The sequence below is a fragment of the Bubalus bubalis genome, chromosome 17 (assembly GCF_019923935.1).
Source record: "Bubalus bubalis isolate 160015118507 breed Murrah chromosome 17, NDDB_SH_1, whole genome shotgun sequence".
NCBI classification, from domain to species: Eukaryota; Metazoa; Chordata; class Mammalia; order Artiodactyla; family Bovidae; genus Bubalus; species Bubalus bubalis.
Genome location: NC_059173.1, coordinates 13,877,972 through 13,899,047, shown reverse-complemented (window position 1 = coordinate 13,899,047; position 21,076 = coordinate 13,877,972). Strand labels below are relative to the sequence as shown.

The window sequence follows — 21,076 nt, the reverse complement described above, 5'->3', positions numbered from 1 at the left end:
TCCTTTCCTTCAGCCTTTTAGGTTTTCCTCTAGTCAGTCCAATTCTCTTCATTTTTTATTGCTACTGGCCTAATTTAAGACTTCATGGGTGTTTCATGAAGTATTGCAGTGGCCTCTCTAGTCAATCTGAGCAAAACTCTAGGAGATGGTGAAATACAGGGAAGCCTGGTGTGCTGCAGTCCATGGGGTTGCACGGAGTCAGACATAACTCAGTAACTGAACAACAGCAGCAACAACTTCAGTCAATCAGGTTAGACTCAGTTACACTGCAGTAACGAAAGATCTGAAAGCCTTACTGGCTTCTGACAGTTGAAGTTCATTTTTTGCTCACGCTTCTTGTCCATTGTGAGTCGTTTACTACAGCCCTTCTCTGTATCCTCTTCCCTCCAGGCAGGAATTATACGGTTGGGGCACCCCTTGTCAAAGACTCCTGGTAAAGAGCAAAGAGCAATGGCAAAATACGTAATAGACCATTGAAGCCTCTGTTCAGAAGTGGTACATGGCATTTCTGCTTATATTTCATTGACTAGGACATTTACCACCAAGCTTAAAGTCAGTGAGTGAGAAAGTATTAACTATCACTGAGAGGTATCAAAGTGCCATGGCCAAGCTTGATGTCAGTGGAAAGGAAAGGGTAGCACATACTGGGAAAAGGATACAGTCTACCATGTCTCTTAATTAAGCTCTTCTCCAAGAATTATCCTCCAAACAGGTGCTAGTTATATTACTAAAACCAGATACGTTTCTGAAACACAACTATTGGTGTATGTGTACATGTTTTTAAAACCTTTGACCATGTTGGCTTCTTTTGGTATTTTCTTCACCTGTGATTTCTGAGTCAATTTCAGTACCTGAAAGTATGTAGGCCTTCTAAGTTTTATATCATACAATCATTGTTATTTTTCCTCCTTTCTGAGAAAGTGTGCTGCTTGTTTTCTTAATGTGCAGTTATCCCTTTTGGCAAAATGACTAGAATAATAAAATACCATTAATTTTTTTTATTCCTATAGAATCTCTGCCAGTTTGACTTGACTCCACTGTACCTCACCTTTTTGTGCCTGCTCACTCTCTTTTAAAGTAATGCTCTGTTTCAAACTGTTCTTAATCAGTCTTTGCCACTTCATAAGGGTTTCTGTATGTATTTCTAATGAACTTGTCAAAGGTTACACTTTGTATTTTAGGTTTAGGTTGTCTCACACTCCTCATTCATAGAAAAGTACTAAAGTACTTTAGCTGTGAATAAATTTTGGAAAACAAAAACTTGTAGTCTTTTTTCAGACGTTTCTTCATTTTGGCATTTTTAATATTACAGATATAATGGCTGTTGCTCTTATAATTTGTCTAGTTTCCATAATGTACCATACCTTCCCAAGTAACTGTTTAAATGAAGTGAAGCATTTGATTGAAAAGCTTTTAAAACAAATTCAGGAAATGTGTGTAGTTCATATCACCCAGAGTTTTTATTATTGCCTCAGTGATTTGCACCATATATGGGACTTAGGAAAATCTTGCTTTTGTAGCTTTGAAGACATACTTAAAATCCTGCCATGATGCTGTCAAATTGCAATTATGTGTGGGTATATGTGGTAGTATACTTTAATTTTAATTTTCTTAAGCTTTTAGAATTAAACACAGCTGATTTTGATGGAAAGGGTTTTTTTTGGGTTTTCTCCCCTCTTCCCCCCCCCATCCCGCCCCCTTCCCTCCTCTAAAATGCAGATCATTGGTTTGCACACAGTTGAAGATTACATGGGTCTTTTGATGCCATTGTGCTCTGTCTAGTCCACGCTTACTTCTTGGTGGTGTTTAGTCACTAAACCATATCCGACTCTGTTTTGATCCCATGGACTGCAGCCCACCATGCTTCTCTGTCCATGGAACTGTCCAGGCAAGAATACTGGAGTGGGTTGCCATTTCCTTCTCCAGGGGATCTTCCCGACTAAGGGGTCAAAGCTGAGTCTCCTGCATGGGCAGGAGGATTCTTTGCCACTGAGCCACCTGGGAAGCCCCCATGCTTACTTAGGGAGACTTTAATCTGTGGGTATTTGATTTTTGTAAAACATAATGGCTCTTCCGAGTCATCCATTGGTGCTGCTTTTTTAATGGTTGTTGGCATATTCCCCCCATGGAAGTTTATAACACAGCTGTAAAATTGCCTTTGGTCTGGCGCTTCTAAGTTTGCCAAGAGTTGGTATTTTAAGTGAAGATACTCAATTTGGAAAAGGACATTAAAAATAACATGGAGAGGATTAGAATTATATGATAAAAATAACATTGCATTTGTAAATTAGTAGCTTTCAATACCCTATGGTATTGTGATCCAGTAGAGGTGATTATCAGAGGGCAGATGAGCAAGGTCCTTGGACATGGTAATTCAAAATGATAAATATATTTCAAAATGATAAATACATTCAGTAGAGGATAGTGAGTAGTACAGCCTTAGTTGAAGAAATGGTGATGTAACACTGCAACCTTGAGGGCCCTGGGGTAATAAATGTAATTAGAGCAGGAAATGACTAATAAATTCTCATTTTATTGAATTGCTGCAGTGTAGAGTTCTTTAAAACAAGTAGAAAGATGAGGCTTTAGACCTAAGGCTTTAGACCTAAAATATTTATTAATATTTTTAGGACTGGGAAAGGATTAAGACTTTAAATTTTAAATATAAATGTATTACTATTATTTGTGTGGTTAGAGAGTGGGATCAGACACTAAATGTTCGAAACTATTGTAGAATGGGCTTTTCAGGTTAGGCCAGTCCTACAAAAGGCCTTAGCCTTACAGAGATTTTGGAGAGGATGTAAATAATAGGGATTACTTGGTTGGAGGAGACAGCATCCACTCGGGCACAGTAGGAACCCGAAAGATAGAAGGGATCCGTTGAAAAAGATTTCTTTAACCTTAAATTGGGCTTCTCTGGTGGCTCGGATGGTTAAGAATCCACCTGCAATGCAGGAGATCTGGGTTCAATCCCTGCGTCGGGAAGCTCCCCTGGAGAAGGGAATAGGTGCCCATCCAGTATTCTTGCCTGGGAAATCTCATGGATGGAGGAGCCTGGCAGGTTACAGTCCATGGAGTCACAAAAATGGGGTTTCTTTTATTTAGTTGGGAATTGGGAGCACTGCAGTTTCTTGGGAAAATACTTCTTTGCATACATGTTTGATATAGATTGGGCTGCTGAGGTGAAGACTAATGCTGGTGAGGTATGAAGTTACATAAAATTTGGTGTATTTGAACAGCCCTGTAAGTAGATTGCACGAAGGGGCAGTTCAGTTGAGGATGTGGTGGAGGAATGCTATGCTTGGACTTGTATATCTAGGAAAGCTATAGTACCTATGGAATATGAGGGCTCAGAAGGAGCAGCAGCCAGTGTTGGCTCCCTTCTAAACCTCCCAGCTATCCTACCTGGGAAATGGATTGCTGATTTATGCTGTGGTTACCGCTGTGGCTCTTGTGATCTTACGTCAAGTCTGCCCGTGGTTGTGGGATTAGAGATTGGGGCTTGCCAACTTCAGAGTCAGGTTGTTCTTGTAGTCAATTAATGTAATTATTTAGAACCATTTGGCATGATGCAGAATCATGTGTACACAAACGCACAACTGGATTTCTTTTTTATTTTTTGGCTCCTGTTTCTTCTCTTCTTGAAATAGTGATTTTTAGGGAGGTAGTAGGGGACTTGGGATTATTTCCAAAAAGAAATACTTAGCTAGAATATTACTTACAGAACACTTTATAAATCTGAAAGCACATTGTGATCTTTTAAGACATTGTTGTACTACTTTACAGAATTTTGTCATATTTTAGTAGTAAGGTAATTTTTTAAATCTCAACAATAATGAGTGGGATTACTGAGTGGATAGCCAGGGTTAACTGATAGAAATTCTTAGCACTATTTGTAACGTTGATTTAAAGCAGTTTTTGGCAGATGAGGTATATCTCTAGGTTTACATATTTGTCAACTTAAATATAAATTTTGTCTCTCAAAAAGAATAAAAGTTAATACGGTATAAAAGAGGGAAATTGTATTTCTGATATACTGTAGTTTTTATATCTTAGCATTATCTCTTTTGGGATATCCCAGATGGTCCAGTGGTAAAGAATCCACCTGCCAGTGCAGGAGACGCAGTAGACAAGGGTTCGATCCCTGGGTTGGGAGGACCCCCTGGAGAAGGAAATGGCAACCCTGTCCAGTATTCTTGCCTGGGAAGTCCCATGGACAGAGAAGCCTGGCAGGCTACAGTCCATGGGGTTGCAAAGAGTCCGACACAGCTGAGCCATAGCACAGCATTCTCTCTCTTTAAAAAAAAAAAAGCTTAATTTTGTTCTTCAGGTATAATTAAAGCATATGAATACTAGTGCCAGTATTCCTAAACATTTGTTAACACTGGACAGGGAGGCCTGGCGTGCTGCAATTCATGGGGTCGCAAAGAGTCGGACACGACTGAGCGACTGATCTGATCTGATCTGATCTAATTTTCCACATATTGAGTATCCACTATGATTTTAGTCTGGAGTGAGTTGTGATGGGCTATAAGGAAATGAAATATATATATTTGCCCCAAACACATACACACAAGAAAATTCAAATAACAATGTGAGGTTGCCCCTGATTAGTGGTTACAAACAAGAGGAGTTTCAGTATTAAACTGTGAATAGGAAAATACTCAGCGTATAGCATTCATTTCTGACATACTTATTGAGCACCTATTACTTTTGAGCAGAACATAAAGCATATTGCATATCATAACTCCAAATATACAAAGTATATTACATGAATAATGACCCCAAAATGATTGAGAAGCAAGGACTTATTAGTATCTCAATATATTATCTGCTACTGAGCCAGCATAGTTCCAGGTATCAGTCAGGTGGCAGAACTGTCTTTCTTAGCAGAGCCACATGTCTTCTCACAGTTCCTCCCATAGCATAAAGCACAAGACTCCAGATGGAAATACTTTCTGTACTGCTTAGTCTTGAAGGATTCATGTGTATCACTGTGTGTGTTTATGAGAGAGAGAGAGAGAGAGTGTGTGTGTGTGTGTGTGTGAGAGATTGTTTTTTGGATCAGTCATAGTGGAGATTTAAGAGATTGTGGAGTATAAAAATTAATAATGATAGTTGCTGAGTTCTTTTAACCTGTTCATTGACTAAAAAGAAACTTCTTTACCCATCTCTACATCTAACAGCATGTCTGTACTTCTCTATTGAGTTGGGAGTCAGAGGATAGAGAGGGAGCACATTCAGCATCTTCACTCATTTGGTCCCAGCCTTCTCTGAGGTACTTGGTGACTTTGCTAACGTTCTGTCACATCACTGGTGACAGGGTTACTTGTGATAGCTCCCTTATGCAGAAGTCAGGCAGGCAGGCAGTCACAGATCTAGAACAGTATTAAAAACATGGCTTCATCCAGTGCAACTGTGCATTCTCATGTTTTCCTTCCAGTGCGAGGAAAATCACTGATCACGTAGACACTGGTTATTGGTTGAAAAATCACATAAGTCATTTATGACTCTGATTTGGAACCAGATGTTTTTGGATTGAAGGAGCAGTTCTTTCCATGGCTGTTTTGTGTATCAGTGGTAATAATCTTTTGTTGACATTGCCTGACAAAGAAATATGATCTGTAGTGGAAACTCCAGGAGATGTATTAGCACAGAGTAGACCCTCAGCATTTTCATTAGCTTTTTGCCTTTTGCCTTTGTCCTGGGCTGTGCATTGCTGCTCCTCCACTCCAGTCCCTCATTTGTGCTGGAATGAAAATTGTGAATAGAAGTTGTTGCTTTTACTTCATAGAAGGGCAAGGGTTTTGAAACAGACTACACGTTGTCCTCTTTAATGAGAGATGTTATACTGTCAAAAGCCTTGGAGTTTTTTCTTTCCATAAACTGTAAATTCATGTTTTCTCTGTTATTGAACAAATGGGTTTTTTGAATTCTGACCTTTAAGACTTATAAGCTAATGAATATAGTATTTAAAAATGGTATTTAGTAAGTGAGGATGAGTGTCAGTAGAAGACAGTGTTTAATGTTTGGTGTGACTCTGTACATGTCCTGTTGCTTTCCATTATTGATTTTAAGATATACCTTCAATTTAGTAATAGCTTTTGGAGAATAAAGAAACATTAATCAATTACAAGATAAACTTGGACTTTAAAAATGAATAAAGAATTGCATGAATGTGACAGGATATATGTCATCTACCTAAAAAATGCAATTAAGTCCCTTAACTAGAGAATAAACTGTTAATTTTATTTTTTAGTTTTGCTTCTTGAGCACTTTCATCTTATGGGTTTTCCTCAATTTCTATTCTAACTTTAATGGAGTCATACAGTCTTTAATCCTAAAAAGCAAGTTTATTTATAATCTTAGAACAGTCTGGTTACTTTGAAAATGATTTTTTTTTTTTTTCATTGTAAATTAAGGAAGTTTGTTGTAGAAATAGTTTTCAAAATAATGCTAGTTGAAGCCAGTGGCTTTTTGATGCAACACTGTTTTAAATTGGCTCTGCCCACAGGGAGTTACATTGTGGCCAACAGAAACTATTGCCATTTACTAAGGCATCTAATCTGTAATGAGTTTGGTGAAGGTTTGAATTGTTTCCATCCTCCTTGATGGAGTGGGAATTACAGAGGCAAAAGCCACGTGCAGAATTGCCTGAATATTCAATAAAGAATTGCTGTGCAGCTCTTTTGCTGGTGGGTACAACCTTGTATAGAAGAATTACATCTTCCTTTCTGACAGGTTTTCTTACAAAATATGTATCATTTCATTGAATAGTGTTAGAGATTACTGTATTTCATCAATTTCAAAATGCACATTCTCTCCCACATTTTTATATTTTCAAAATCAGGGATATTCTTTACAAATGATGGCAGCTCACAGTTGACTGGGTGGCAGTTATGATATAGTTGCCATCTGCCTGTATTCCAGTGAACTCGGTCATAGCTATCTGTATTGTTGTCACTTCGGTTGAATTGTATGCATTTTTGGTATTAGTTGAGTTCAGTTGCCATTAACATGTCTTCAGAAGGAGTACCCTGTGACTTGACATGGGAAAATAATGTACATAAAGTGGTGTGAAAACTGAAGCAGGGCACAATTTAGATATGGAGAAAGCAAATATTCATTAGTGAAGAAATGACTGCAGTTCCTCTGTTTGTTTGTTTGTTTGTTTTGGCAAAGCCATAATGAAGTGCTTTACCATATCTACAAAAGGAAAGTACCTGGTTGAAGAGAACACGTGTACACCTGTGGCGGATTCATGTTGATGTATGGCAAAACCAATACAATATTGTAAAGTAATTAGCCTCTAATTAAAAAAAAAAAAAAGAGGCTCTGGTATGCTTTTGTTACCAAAATCCCTGCTAAAGAATTGACTGCCACACACCAAGCAAGTCCAGCATTAAAACTTGGAAAAAAGGGCATCAGACACTTGGAAGAATTTCTCTGAGGTATTCATAAGAAATGCTGTATGTATTCCCAACATTCTTGATCACAGAAGAATTAAAGTCACACAGAGGTGTGATTGAACTTGAAGTAATTCAGAAGTGTAAAATGCTTCAGGAATTTTTCAACTTAATTCTTTTTTTTTTAATGTGTAAGAATAATATATAATGAAAGTCTGTGCCCAAAGTCAGAAAGTTCTTTCAGTTTAGTATAGTGTAAAAATTTTAAGTGATGAGAAAACATTTTGCCAATTTAATTGGTAATGGTTTTATTTTCAGTGGTGGATCTTATCTGATTATTGATTCAGTGACTTGCTAATTTGTTATTAAAACTGTATTCTTGATATAATTATTGTAGGTGCCTAATGGATAAGAACTTCGTTAGGATTGGGAAATGGTTTGTCCGACCCTATGAAAAAGATGAAAAGCCAGTCAACAAAAGGTGAGTCTTTGCATTGCTTTTGGTCTTTTGGTTTTTTTTGCTTGACTGCAACTATCTTTGAAGAAGAGATGAATGGAGGAAGCAGCTTTTATTTACTTTCCAATAATGTTAATAGTTTAGATGTTTGAAACAGATTCCTGGATCACATTTTATTAAATACTCTATTACTAAGTTTTTGTGGAATATTAAATTCAGCTAGAAAAATTATTGGTAACCCATGTCTGATTTCCTTATAGCCACACTCTTTGGAATTGAATTACTCTATTTTGTTATTCTCATTATTCTAATTTATCTTTATTCCTTAAAGTGTTATGTGGCATAACTTTACATCAATAGTCAAGTGAATTAAAATGGTGACAGTTTTTTTAGAATTGTTTGATCCCCTTAAAAGTTGGTCAACACGTTCTTGATAGTTGCCAGACCAGGACTGGGAATTACTTATCTAAACAGTCCTAAACTTTTAACCATCATGTATCATATGCAAGGCTTTAAAGGCAGTCTTTGATACTAAACAAACATGGAATTTTAGATCAATCAAGCCAGAATCAAAATCCAAAACCATCAAAATCTAATATTTATCTCAGTTTCCTTTGAACACAGTGTGAATTTAATGGGAGGTTGGTGATTATTTCATTTTTATAGAACTGAGGACACAGTCTTGATTCTATTTTACTATCTTTGAAGTTGTCCTAAGCTAAGGGTACCAGCTAGTGGCTGTAGACAGGAGCTCTTGAAGCCCTTGTGGAAGGTTCAGTTGTTTGGTTAGTTGGCCAGAATTTCAGTTGGCTACTCTGCCTCATCTTCTGATAATACCAGCCTTCTCTCCAATCTGTATGTCATAAAGCTTTGATTTAAATGGTTGTGGAATCTCCTTATTAACTAAACCTAATTTATGAAAATTGGGATTTTTCAAATCAGATAAATTAGGGATTGACTTTTCTTTTTCTTTTTGCCAAATCATCATTAACTTCCTTGAAATATTTCCCCCCTTTTAGTACACTTAGCATTTATTTAAAATTGTGTTTAAGTAGGTAGTAGGTATTGTGGGTGTCAAAGTTTGCCTGAAAAAGGATAATGATTTTTATAAAAAAGGTACTAATGTGTCTGGGTGTGATTCTGTTTACAGATGCTTTGAATGATGGAGAGGAACTTCATTTTCCTTTTATTTTTATTGATTTTGTCTAACTGATGAATGTTTCATGGACATAATTCATCTTAGCTTTTTCTTTAAATTTATAGAGGACTTAACTTTCCTGCTGGTTAAAGTTTGGGCTTTTATTGTTGGAGAGTCTGAATGGTGATGCATGGTCTTGCTTTAGTGCAAGGTTCTCCTTTGCCATCCTTAGCGCGCCTCTCCATGCTCAGTGTACATTCTCACAACTGGTCTCTGATGAATTAACTGAGCCAGTCCTGAAAGTTTTGACCAAAAGGTACAGATATTTGTGTGATGATTTGTGAGGAATTTGTGGATGAAGAGGAAATGTAGAAATAGGAGTAGCTATTGTAGCTAAATGTAGAAATAGGAGTGGTTGAAGGAGTAGCAATTACTATTTTAATATAAAAAATAATGTTTAACAGTCAGATGTACTTCTTTTATAGCTTGTATATCTTTACACTGTATTTAGATACTCAGAGTCTTCCTAACTTGAGCAAACCAGATGTAAATAATACATGTAATATGTTTGGATATCTGATTTTGTGTACCTGGGAGGCTATTGATTTCTGAGCAGTGTAAATTATTTTATTATTTTGAGACTTTATAGTTGTGGTTGAATCTTGTGCAGCTTTTTGTGTAGAAATATTGATACTTTTAAAAAGCTATTTTGGAAGGTGTTAACGATTAGAAAACATTTCAAAGCAAAGATTCTATTAAAAAATTTGGCATATGGTATAATAAAACTTTATTAGGGGTAATGACTTTTTCACTCTTGTTCTCTGAGTGGAAAATAAAGTATCTTGTTGGATGTTGAATAGAATCTCAGTGCTTAAGTCATTTTGGGTGGATAGGGTAGTGCTGTAGGGGAGATCATTTAGGATTAGAAGAGTTAGTATCACATCCTACACCTCTTTTTACAAGTTATTTGCTTTTATAAAAGTTGTTTAGTTTTTCTGAGTTGAACTTATATTTTTTGCTGTTATTGAATTGATAATGATATCTTAGAGGATTATTGTGAAGATTAAATGAGTTAATTTATATGACTAGTTTATAATTTAGTTGAGAAATAAGAAGAACAAATTAATCTTCTTTAAGCTTCTTGTTCTTTTTCCTTTTTTTTAGTACATACCAGTTTAATACCAATGGAGAGGAAAATTTGCTGCAAATGCTAAATACATTGTATGTACAAATTAATATTTTTAGGAATTCCCTAATTTGATATCATTAGACCCAAATAAAAAGAACATACTGTAAACAATAATATTCTAAATATTAAGTAAACTGATACTAGCATATAGATACTTTTAGATCAAAAGCACCACTTAACACACTGCATATTTTAAGTAAGCTAAAATAACTGTTAATAGTGGCGACAAAAAGAATATATTGATGACTAGGTTTCATGAGTTCGATTAATAATATATTTTTTTTGAGCTATCATTTCTCTCTGTATTGATAGTAAAAATAAGTTATTTGTTAAAGGACTCTGAAATTAGAGTTCTCAAAGTTTGATACGAGATGATGTTCAGGATAATTAAAGAAAAATTATATATGTGTATAAATTTACACACACAGATTTGACCAGGCAGGTCCAGGAAGATAAATTTATATCATTTTTTGTTTTTTGCTATAGTAGTGTATCTCTTGTTACTCATTCTTGGAAATATAATCAGTAGGAAAGAGAACTTGGCTTTGTCCTAAAAAGTTGTGACAGCTGACATCAAACAAATAAAATTTCTGATTTCTAAGGCATGTTGAACTTGAAAAAGCCTTAGCTTCCAGAGTATTCTTAAAAACAAACCAGTAAAAAAATGTTCTTTTAAGATAACGTAAAAATTATCCAGTGGGGGAGGTTCTTTCTATTGGAAAGATGTCTGTCTTCTACTTTAGTCTAGTTTCAGCCCACATTTGACTGCCACAGAATTTGAAGTTTATATTCCTTAGTCTTTGAATGCCATTTTTAACAGAATAATTGATTGTCCCCAATAGCAATTTGGCTCTTTGATCTTTCCTGGTATCAAATTTATGGTAGCTGAGTTAACACAAATACGAACTTGCCAGTGCATTTTTTTGAATTAATTTGCCATCTCTTCCTCATGGGCAAACCTGCCCTGCTCTTGTGTAATGCTCCAAGTAGCCTCACGTGTTTTCAGATATTTTAATTACCCTTGTGTGTGTTGTTAGCGGATGCACATGCACGTACACAATTGGAAGTGTAGTACTCTGAGTGCTTTTGTGCCATCTCATCTGGATATTTTCCTGACCCTTAAGCCTGGGATTATTTCTGTAACTTCCTTTTTATGTTCTTATATTACCTAATGTGCAAGAGATGTACTTGTCCTTTGATTTTAGTAGCAAAAAGCAGTTTCTGTGTAACAGGATAGAATGTTTTGAGGTACCAATATTCTTTAGCACTTTAAAACTTTCCTTCCCTTTCTTTCCTCACCCTCCCCTGTCTCTTCACCTCTTCTTGTTTTCCTTGCCATCTTCCTCTTTCCTGTACTTTCCTTATATTATAGCCCCAGTCATCTGTGTTTGCCTCTTGAGATGCAGAGATAAAAATTCAGGGAAAGGGATCTCACTAGAGGGTAAGCAAATATTTAAACAGGCACTTCATTGTGAAAAGTAATGAGAATCTCTTATTGGTGTCCAGAAAAATAAGGTCATTAGTGATAGCCTTGTAATTTTCCTTATAAATTTAATTTGCACGTGTATGGTGCCTTTAAGAATTTATGATGGGAAATTAATTTAGAAAAGTAATGGGACAATTTGGATGTATTAATCATACATAATAATTTTACCATATTTTTTGTTTGCTTTTGGTGGATCTATAAAATATGTAGTCATTTTCCGCTAGCTTATCTGATGGAAGATATATCAGAAGGTACTATGTATTATGTCTGTTGAATTTGAGAATTGTGTGAAAAGTGAGAAGATGAGATTAGAGTCCTGGGGAGCGTCTGCATTTACAGGATGGGTAGAGAAAAGGGATACATAAAGGAGACTAGGGAAGGTCAGTGAGAAAGGAGACAGACCCAAGGGGTTTGGTATCACCAAAGTCATGAATTTCTAAAGTGTCAAGATTAATCAGCTGTCTCTACTAGTGAGGACATATAAAATACATTCTAAAAGGTAGTTAGGCAGTCATGATGGACATGACATGAGCAGTTTCATTGAAGTGAATTTCAGGTTGTGGTAGCCTAAGTTATAAATGGGAGTTGAAATGAAGATAGGAATGTAGACTTCTTGCTATATTTTGTCACAGGTATCTGCACAGTGGTAAACTGTTGGATCTATTACTAGGAAGGGAGGAGACATTTAATAAGAGCCTCTGATGAGTCTTAGTGATACTGTCTATCCTTCTTAAAAGTATCCTTCATATACCACGCACTCTGCTTTGTACTTTCACAGACATGATGCTTAGAGTGTTAAATTGAAAGACTGGCTCAACCGGAAGTAGCTTGTTCACTTTTTAAAAATTACTTTCCTTTTTTTTTTAAAATAACCAAAAGGCAATCATCAATGTTGGTTTTTGTATTTTGTCCTATTAGTAGTCTAAAAAGTACACAATAAAAACTTATATCCTGAATATCAGTAATGGGTTTTCACAGTTTAAATATATACTGTCCAGTTTCAAAATGGATTTTAAACACCCTACAGTAAGAGATGTGTTGTGCTAAGTCTCTTCAGTCATGTCCAACTCTTTGCAACCCTGTGGACTGTAGCCGCCAGGCTCCTCTGTCCATGGGATTCTCCAGGCAAGAATAGTGGAGTGGGTCACCATGCCCTTCTCCAAGGGATCTTCCTGACTCAGGGATTGAACTCATGTCTCCTGTATTGCAGGTGGATTTTTCCTTAAAAATATACCTATATATCTGTATACATATAGATATATAGTTGAACATATATATACATTGAAGAGGTTTTGTGAATAGCATTGTTTTAATTCCTGCTAGAGGACCGAAACTAAGCTGGAAACAGAGCTATCCTTGATCACTGCTCCATCCAGAAATATAGATGGTCTCCCATTAATTATCTGACTTTGTGGGACTTACTGAATCCTGTGGACTTTAGTTTTAGCATTATTATTTCTAAAATGTTTCCAGGGAGATTGTAGAATCTGGGCAAGTCCTCAGTGTATGTACACACAAACACACACACACATGCATATATATCTTTTCTGCCTTCTTTGTCTACCACCAGGAACATACTGTTTTCATTGTGTTTCTGTTTTGGCTGTAAGCAGGAAGTAACTCCTTTATTTACCAATTCAAGGGATTTGATTACTGTTCCAAAAGGTCTGAAAGTTTTCAAGAATGTGTCTAGAGAAAGGGTTTGTGTTAGTTGCAGTAATAATGTTCATAATGAGATTAGCAAGAGGGGAGAAGAAATTTTAGGTACCAGTGGGATTTATAAGTAGTTGGTTTACTTCTTTGATGTATTTGGACTGTTAGAGGACATAGGGCATTATAAAAATGAAGCTTTTATTAAGTGTGGTTCTTCAAAGGTGTTAGGTTTCTATCTGAGAACCTGACAGAATGTGAGTTATTTCTCATGTAGGGTTTCCTTAATAGTTGTGTAAGTTTGAGGTATTATAACTCAATATTTATGGCTAAAGAATATGGAAGCTGTGAGTGTTCAGATGAAATCTTAAATTATGTTAACTGTGAAGCTTCCGTTGGACTGTTCAGGTCTGGTCTGTCGTTACAGTCTTCGGCCTGTCTGGATCTTCTGACTTCCAGCTGCTCATGTTTCTGATACCCTTTGTGTCCTTCTGTTGGACTGCTTTTGGTGAGGTGCTCCCGTATAAGACCACAATGTGGTGTCAGTGTTTAGGGTGTTACCCGAGTTTTATCTGGCATTCTTGTTCCCCAGAAGAAGCCTTTTGTCCAGACAGAGTTGCCCTTCCCAGTTCCTGGTAGTATGGTTTCAACTCCTTTTCTCTTTTGTCCCGTTCTTCCCCCACCCTGCCACCCTGCTTCTGTCTTCTCTGGCAACTCAAGTTAACTTTGATCTCTCTTCTTTGAGCTGCTCCCCTGAGGCAACTTTTCTAGCTGTTTTTTCTTCCTGACATTTTACCTCAGTATTTATCAATAGTATGTTTTTACTATTCTTGGTGTGTGTGTGTGTGTGTGTGTGTGTGTGTTTTATTTAAAATTTTTTATTTTTCTCTTGAATTTGTACTAAGATGAGAATCCATTAAAAAATGATGTCTTAAAATTGATTTAATGTAAAACAAAATATCAAAGTTTTTAAGATTACATTCCCATTTTAAACTATTACCTTTTATAAATGGGTTAAAACATTTGTTTCTTATAATTGTCAGTTTTGCATGAGTCTTTTCTCAATATTATTTAGTGATTTGTTCATGTTTCAGGTTTGAGCAGTTGGGCTCTCTTTATGATGGTTACTTTAGTTTAAGTATTCCGTAAGTAGAAAGCAGACTTTACCCTGTTGGACTTTGCCACCTGTTGCTGGCCTGTGAGTTGCAATTCTGCTAGTGTAAACAGACTTAACATGTTTTGAGTTCTTAACAGACCTCATAGAAAAAAGGAGGCTTTTCTAGTTGGTTGCACACAGAAGAGCCTAGAAAGAACCTTGTTGGGGAACATTTGAAGCATTATTATGTACCACTGAAATTGACCCAGTGTTGTTTGCTGAGTTTATCTGGTACTGAAAATGTAAGAAAACAAAGAAACATCTCATCTTAGTATATATAATTGAAGACAGTTGACTCAGGTATTTCTCTGTTAGGTGAATTGTTTTTAAAAAAAAAAAAAAAAAAAAGACTGTAGAAGGTACGTTTCACTGAAGGAGAAAATTGGACTGTTAGCTGGAGAATTTTGAGCTTTGTCTCAGTGGACTTTAAAGTATTACATCAGTTTCAGTGTAAGCATGCCACTTTGTTTCTTATTTATAATTTCAGGATCTAAAAGTTAAGCTTTATATCAGTGTATGGTTCACATCCCTGAAATGACCACTTTCTTCTCCTAAAGATTTGTTGGATCCTTGACTATTTCTAGGCCTTGATTTCAACTAGAGTTTTTTAGGAAAGAAATAAGACATTGTGATAGCCCTTAAATACCCAGTTTGTGAAAATAGAAAAAAATGGGATTATATGCTTTTACTTTTTGACTTTATCCCTGTAGCCTTTCCTTTACCTGGTCTCTAAAAACTTTACTGGTTTGAGACACATGATTATGTTCACGTGCTAAATTAAACATGTACTCTTTTGTATTAACCTTGATCACTTTGTGCATGTTTTGTAGGTTCAAAAAGATAGATTACTAATAATGGCACTAATAAAGGACCCTAATAATGACAAGGCCTCCCTTTACCCCAACCCTTAGAAATATATGCAGTTAAAAATACCCAGGAAAGACTCAATAAAGTACTTGCTAAGTGCTTTTCAAACCAGAGGATGCTTCAGTCGAAGTATCATTTGACTCTGTTTGAAGTACAATACAGGGTATGTTCTGTAGCTGCTGTGGAACAAAGCATTCTGTATTTGTGCTTTGATTTACTGTAAACTAAGCTTCCCAAGTTTCAGAGCTCTTTTAATTCCTCCAAGTATATATATCATAGAGAAGAAGCCTTCAGTTGGGCCATTGGCACATTGTATATCTGATCTCTTTTAAGGATTCATGTAGTGCTCCTGTAACTCCTTTGAACACATCAGATATTTTCAGAAGCAGCTGAAGTCCCTGAGCCGCCAGGTTGGAGTTGATGTGAGGATGATATCAGACAGGATGAGGCAGCTGAGTAAGGACCAGTCATCCTGACCTACCATGTAAAGATTCAGAATCATCAGTATTGAGTTCAGGAATTAGAACTTCGTGTACATGTGATTTTTTTTCAGGAATTGGATGCACAAATATATACATTATTAAAAGTGCTACTGATGGGCCTGCATCTACCATCCAATAGACTGCTCCTTTGGACATAAATGACAGAAGTTTAGGACTGTGTTATGACTCCTGGTTATGCTGTTAGTGTACATAGTCAAAATGATCCACTTGCTGTATCCTGAGCTTCTGTTCTTATTTCACCCCCCCCCCCCCCCAACCTCTGAGTAGGAATAATAATAAGGGTATATTGATGTCTATATATCGGTTGTTTTGGGGACTAAGTGGGAGATAATTAATATGAATGAATGGATTGACAGGTTATTTAAAACCTATTTCATAAGTTTCCTAGATTCTTAGAGCACTTTATATACTCTTCACTGTATTATGAATGAAACCTTTCAGCTTTTCAGAATTAAATGATCATAATTCAGGAATAGCATTGTGTATCATTTTATTTTTCCATTTTCAGATTATTTAATATTGTTTGTATCCTTGGAAGGAAAGTTATGACCAACCTAGATAGCATATTCAAAGGCAGAGACATTACTTTGCCAACAAAGGTCCGTCTAGTCAAGGCTGTGGTTTTTCTAGTAGTCATGTATGGATGTGAGAATTGGACTGTGAAGAAAGCTGAGCGCCGAAGAATTGATGCTTTTGAACTGTGGTGTTGGAGAAGACTCTTGAGAGTCCCTTAGACTGCAAGGAGATCCAACCAGTCCATTCTGAAGGAGATCAGCCCTGGGATTTCTTTGGAAGGAGTAATGCTAAAGCTGAAACTCCAGTACTTTGGCCACCTGGTGGGAATAGTTGACTCATTGGATTAAGACTCTGATGCTGGGAGGGATTGAGGGCAGGAGGAGAAGGGGACGACAGAGGATGAGATGGCTGGATGGCATCACTGACTGGATGGATGTGAGTTTGAGTAAACTCCAGGAGTTGGTGATGGACAGGGAGGCCTGGTGTGCTGCGATTCATGGGGTCACAAAGAGTCAGACACGACTGAGCAACTGAATGGAACTGAACTGATACATCAGAAGGCTTCCCTGGTAGCTCAGATGGTAAAGAATCCACATGCAATGTAGGAGACCTGAGTTTGATCCCTGGGTTAGGAAGATCCCTTGGAGAAGGGCATGGCAACCTACTCCAGTATTCTTGCCTGGAGAATACCCATGGATAGAGGAGCCTGGTGGGCTACAGTCCGTGGGGTTGCAAAGAGTTGGGCGCTACTGAGTGACTAAGCACATATATGTTGAAGTTGTATTATTTATATAAAGCATGAATTAAAAGTAGTAGATACTTCCCGAATTTTCCCCTTGCTTGAATAGGCATCTGTCAAACCTTCTAGAAACATATTTTTGCACTTGCTTTTTACTTCGCTTTTTTCCCTATTGTTCCTCATAAGGGTGCCAAAAAGGGGACAGTTGTTTTCTATTCTTTTTCCTTCTTAAACACATTTATCACTTATGTAGCTTGAAGTGAGAAGAATGATCTAGATAAGAATATTTGACATGGAGTGAAGAATGATAGGTAAAATTTGGACTCTACTGCAAATATAAAATGAATAAATGCCATATATTTTAATCAACTCATTAATTAGTGAAAGAACAAGTAACATGTGAAAACCAATTCAGAGATCATTTGAGTAGCTAGCTTTTTCTAGAAAATTAATTGGTATATATGCACCTACAACTTAGTAGCTATTTGAACAAATAATGTACATAAATTGAAAGAAGAAAATTTATTTTTTTTCTTACCTCACATTGCTTATAAATAGGACACATGTGTCTGTTGAGCACCATGCAGCTTCCCAGACCTTGGAGTCAGGTTGGCTGTCACTGCTCTTACTTCCTGTCCCTACAGATCTGACTTTATTGCCATGAATGCAGTATAGTGTAATATTGAGACTGTAGACTGCCTTGAGCTAGTGGTTTGTGTAGAGTCCAACAGATGTCACTTTATTCCCCTGGCCTTGCCAATCTAAAATATCCCGGCACATCTGTGTGAATTTGCCGCAGTGTTCTGAGGGTGTTGGGTACATAGTCGAGGAACTGAGACACCAGCTAATCCTTGGATTAGCTATTTTCCTGATACAGTATTGTAAGGACAACCTGCCTTCCATTGACCTTATTTCAGAATTTTGAATAAATTTCTTTAAAAAGTACTCCAAGGAGCTTCTATTGCGAATTGTCAAATTTTCTTTCAAAAACAACTTGCACAGAATGGTGGTGGTGCCATTGATTTTCCTGGTACTGTCCATGATTAATAAACTACCTCGTGTTTATCCTCAGTCCATGCCCAGTGTATAGACTGTTCTAGTAGGCCAGTTAATCATGGCGCTGTGATACATTTGAGCTATAGTATAGCAGTTTCTTGAACTTTTTGACTTCACAACACCTGTGAACGTTATTGAACACCCAATAGAGCTTTTGTTTATTGGGTTATACTTTTCAGTATTTAAAGAAATAAAACCTGAAAAGTTAAAATGTTTATAAATTTTAAAAATAACAGTAACAAGCCCATTATATGGTAACACAAATAACTCTTTTTTTAAACTAAAATAACACTTTTTAAAAGATGAAAATATTTAGTTAGAAGAGTGGCACTGTTTTTGTGACTCTCTTTAAAGTCTGGCTTAAGGGAAAACAGCTGTATTCTTGTGTCTGCTTCTGCTTATAGTTTGTTGTGACATAAAACACCGTGTAGTCTCTGGAAAACTCCATTTTGCACTTGGAGAAAATCAGAGTGAAAAGGATAATGTCTTCATGTTATTTTGAAAGTAGTTTTGACCTGCTGCCTGCTTAGCATTCCTGCACTTTAAAAAAATTTCAACAAAGATGTGGTTTGTCTGTATTTTATTCTTAGGCTGGGGCAGGTAAACTTTTCCTGCACATAGTAAATATTTTCAGCTTTGAAGGGCATATGGTTTCTGTCAAAACTAGTCACATCCCACACTGCACTGGAAAAGCAGCCATAGACAATATGTTAGCAAATAGGCAATAGACTGTTCCAGTAAAACTTTATTTACAAAACAATAGGTGACCATGAAGTGGAGCAGGACCTAATGGTCCTCCCCTACCTTCACCCCACTCATATCCCCAGCTTGCCTTTTGTCTGTGGAAAAATTTATCCAAAGAATAAGTTTAATCCAAGAAGTGAGAAAATGGAGAAACAAAGAAAAATCATCAAAGGAGACCTAATGAGCAAAGTCAAGGACCTCAGGGGTTATAGATAATATTCTGAGCCATGTCCTTTGAGCTGTCTTATAAGTATTAAAATCCCCACTAGGTGGAAGTTTACATGATGACCAGACTCTGGTCAAGACGTAAGCTACCCTAATTCCAAGAAATGGCCTCAAAGAAACCAATTTCAAGATGACTGTCAGAGCTAATGGTGCTGTTTCTACATGTTGCCGCCTCGCTCTGTCTGTAAAAGCTCTTGCCCACCGATTGTCAGTGGTGGGAAGTTAGCCGCTGGACAGGAGTCTGCTCTCCTGCTGGTTGCCACCCTCTGAAATAAAGCAAACTCTTCTTTTCACCAACTGGCCTCTTTATTGACCTTCCAGAGGCAAGCAGCTGAACCCCCACTCTCAGTTACAATGGGATGTAGTTGGCCCTGGTACCTAAATTTGAAGACCTCTGCCCTTAAAAGGAAATTTGCCGACTGGATAGGCTAAAGTGATTGGCTGGGAAGCCACATAGCTAGAAAGTCGAGGATTCAGGTCTAGGCATTTCTAGTTTCACAACCATTATTTTTCCTCAGTTTTTCATGCTGACTTCACTAGTAAGGTTAATGATTATACCTTTACTGTAGGAGTGATCATTGTAAATAAATTTTTTGAGGTAAATATTTATCTAATTACAGAGTTAATATAGGGGCTAGAATTTAGAATCTCCATGGATACCCAAGAGATGATTTTGTATGTGTCTTTATCATAATAAATCTCATGCACAGCATAGCATTTTAATTCTCATGATAATTCACTAAAATGCACATATCTGATAGTGTTTTCTCTTTAACCGAAAAGCTATTTTATCCTATTTAAATTATTGTGTAGAATGGGAAATAAATGTATATAGTGTAAAATTTAAACAGCACAAAATTACATAACTGAAAATATCTCCTCCACTTACTGCCCAGTCAGTTTTTCTCCTAGTGTTAAATCATGTTGAACCTGGAAAAACATGAAAATGTTGGTTGTTCAGTTGTGTCTGACTCTTTGTAACCCCCGGGACTGTAGCCCACCAGGTTCCTCTGTCCATGCAATTCTCCAGGCAAGAATACTGGAGTGGGTTGCCATTCCCTTCTCCAGAGGATCTTCCCAACCCAGGGATCAAACCCTGGTCTCCTACATTGGAGACAGATTCTTTACCATCTGAGCCACCAGGGAAGCCCCCAGGTTCTTTCTGTCTTTCCAGAGATTAGTTTATGCAGATACACAGTGTGTATGTTTATTTCCCTTTTCTATACACATAGTATACCACATGGTGCACGCAACCTACCCATTGTTCCATCGCTTTATTTTACTTTATAGTATTGATGTATTGAAGATCAATCCAAGTATGTACCTGTGGGACTATATAGGAAGTTTACTACTTTCAGGATTTGTTTACTTTGTTATCTGTGTTCTCTGAAAAGCTTTTCTAACAGTTTGTTGTTGTTGTTTTAATGGTTTGGTTTTGGTATTTGGTCAACATGAATAAAATAACTTGACAAAGTCCTTCCAAAGATCTTACTATTGTCAGGAAGGCAAGATATAAACACTTAAAGCAATTAGAGATAAGACACTATATATAATTGGTGTCTTGGTTTGTGAAATATTAAGCACTAAAGGGGAAAATTGTAAGATACTGATGTGGGTTCTAGTGGAGAGAAAAGATTCATGAAATTAACTGTATTTTGTCAGATCTGAGGTTTGGGTGACTTGGGGTACAATCGTGGAGAGGAAAATAGCAAGGAGACATATCCCAGTGGTGTCTTAAGCAAAGACTTGACATCTCAAGAGGAAGGTATGGTGGAAGATAAGAGATAATTTCTAATAGGAGACCTCAAGTGATCATGACAGTTACATAGAAGTTCTTTTATGACATTTCTCTGTTGTGGGCCCAAGATGTAGAAAAGATGATGAATTGCTTTGCAGGATCTGTGTATCACTGAATTTATGTGCTTGTACTAAGAAACTGTCTAG

General features: G+C 36.7%; 1 protein-coding gene across 3 annotated transcripts in view; it reads left to right on the top strand.

Annotated features, from left to right (window-relative positions):
• Positions 1-21,076, top strand: part of MED13L (mediator complex subunit 13L) — a 280,163-nt gene that overhangs the window by 149,071 nt on the left and 110,016 nt on the right. For all 3 annotated transcript variants that reach the window (XM_025267579.3, XM_025267578.3, XM_025267580.3), the window contains one exon: positions 7,804-7,887. In XM_025267579.3, the coding sequence (XP_025123364.2) occupies positions 7,804-7,887 (84 nt within the window). The remainder of the gene's footprint in view (positions 1-7,803; positions 7,888-21,076) is intronic.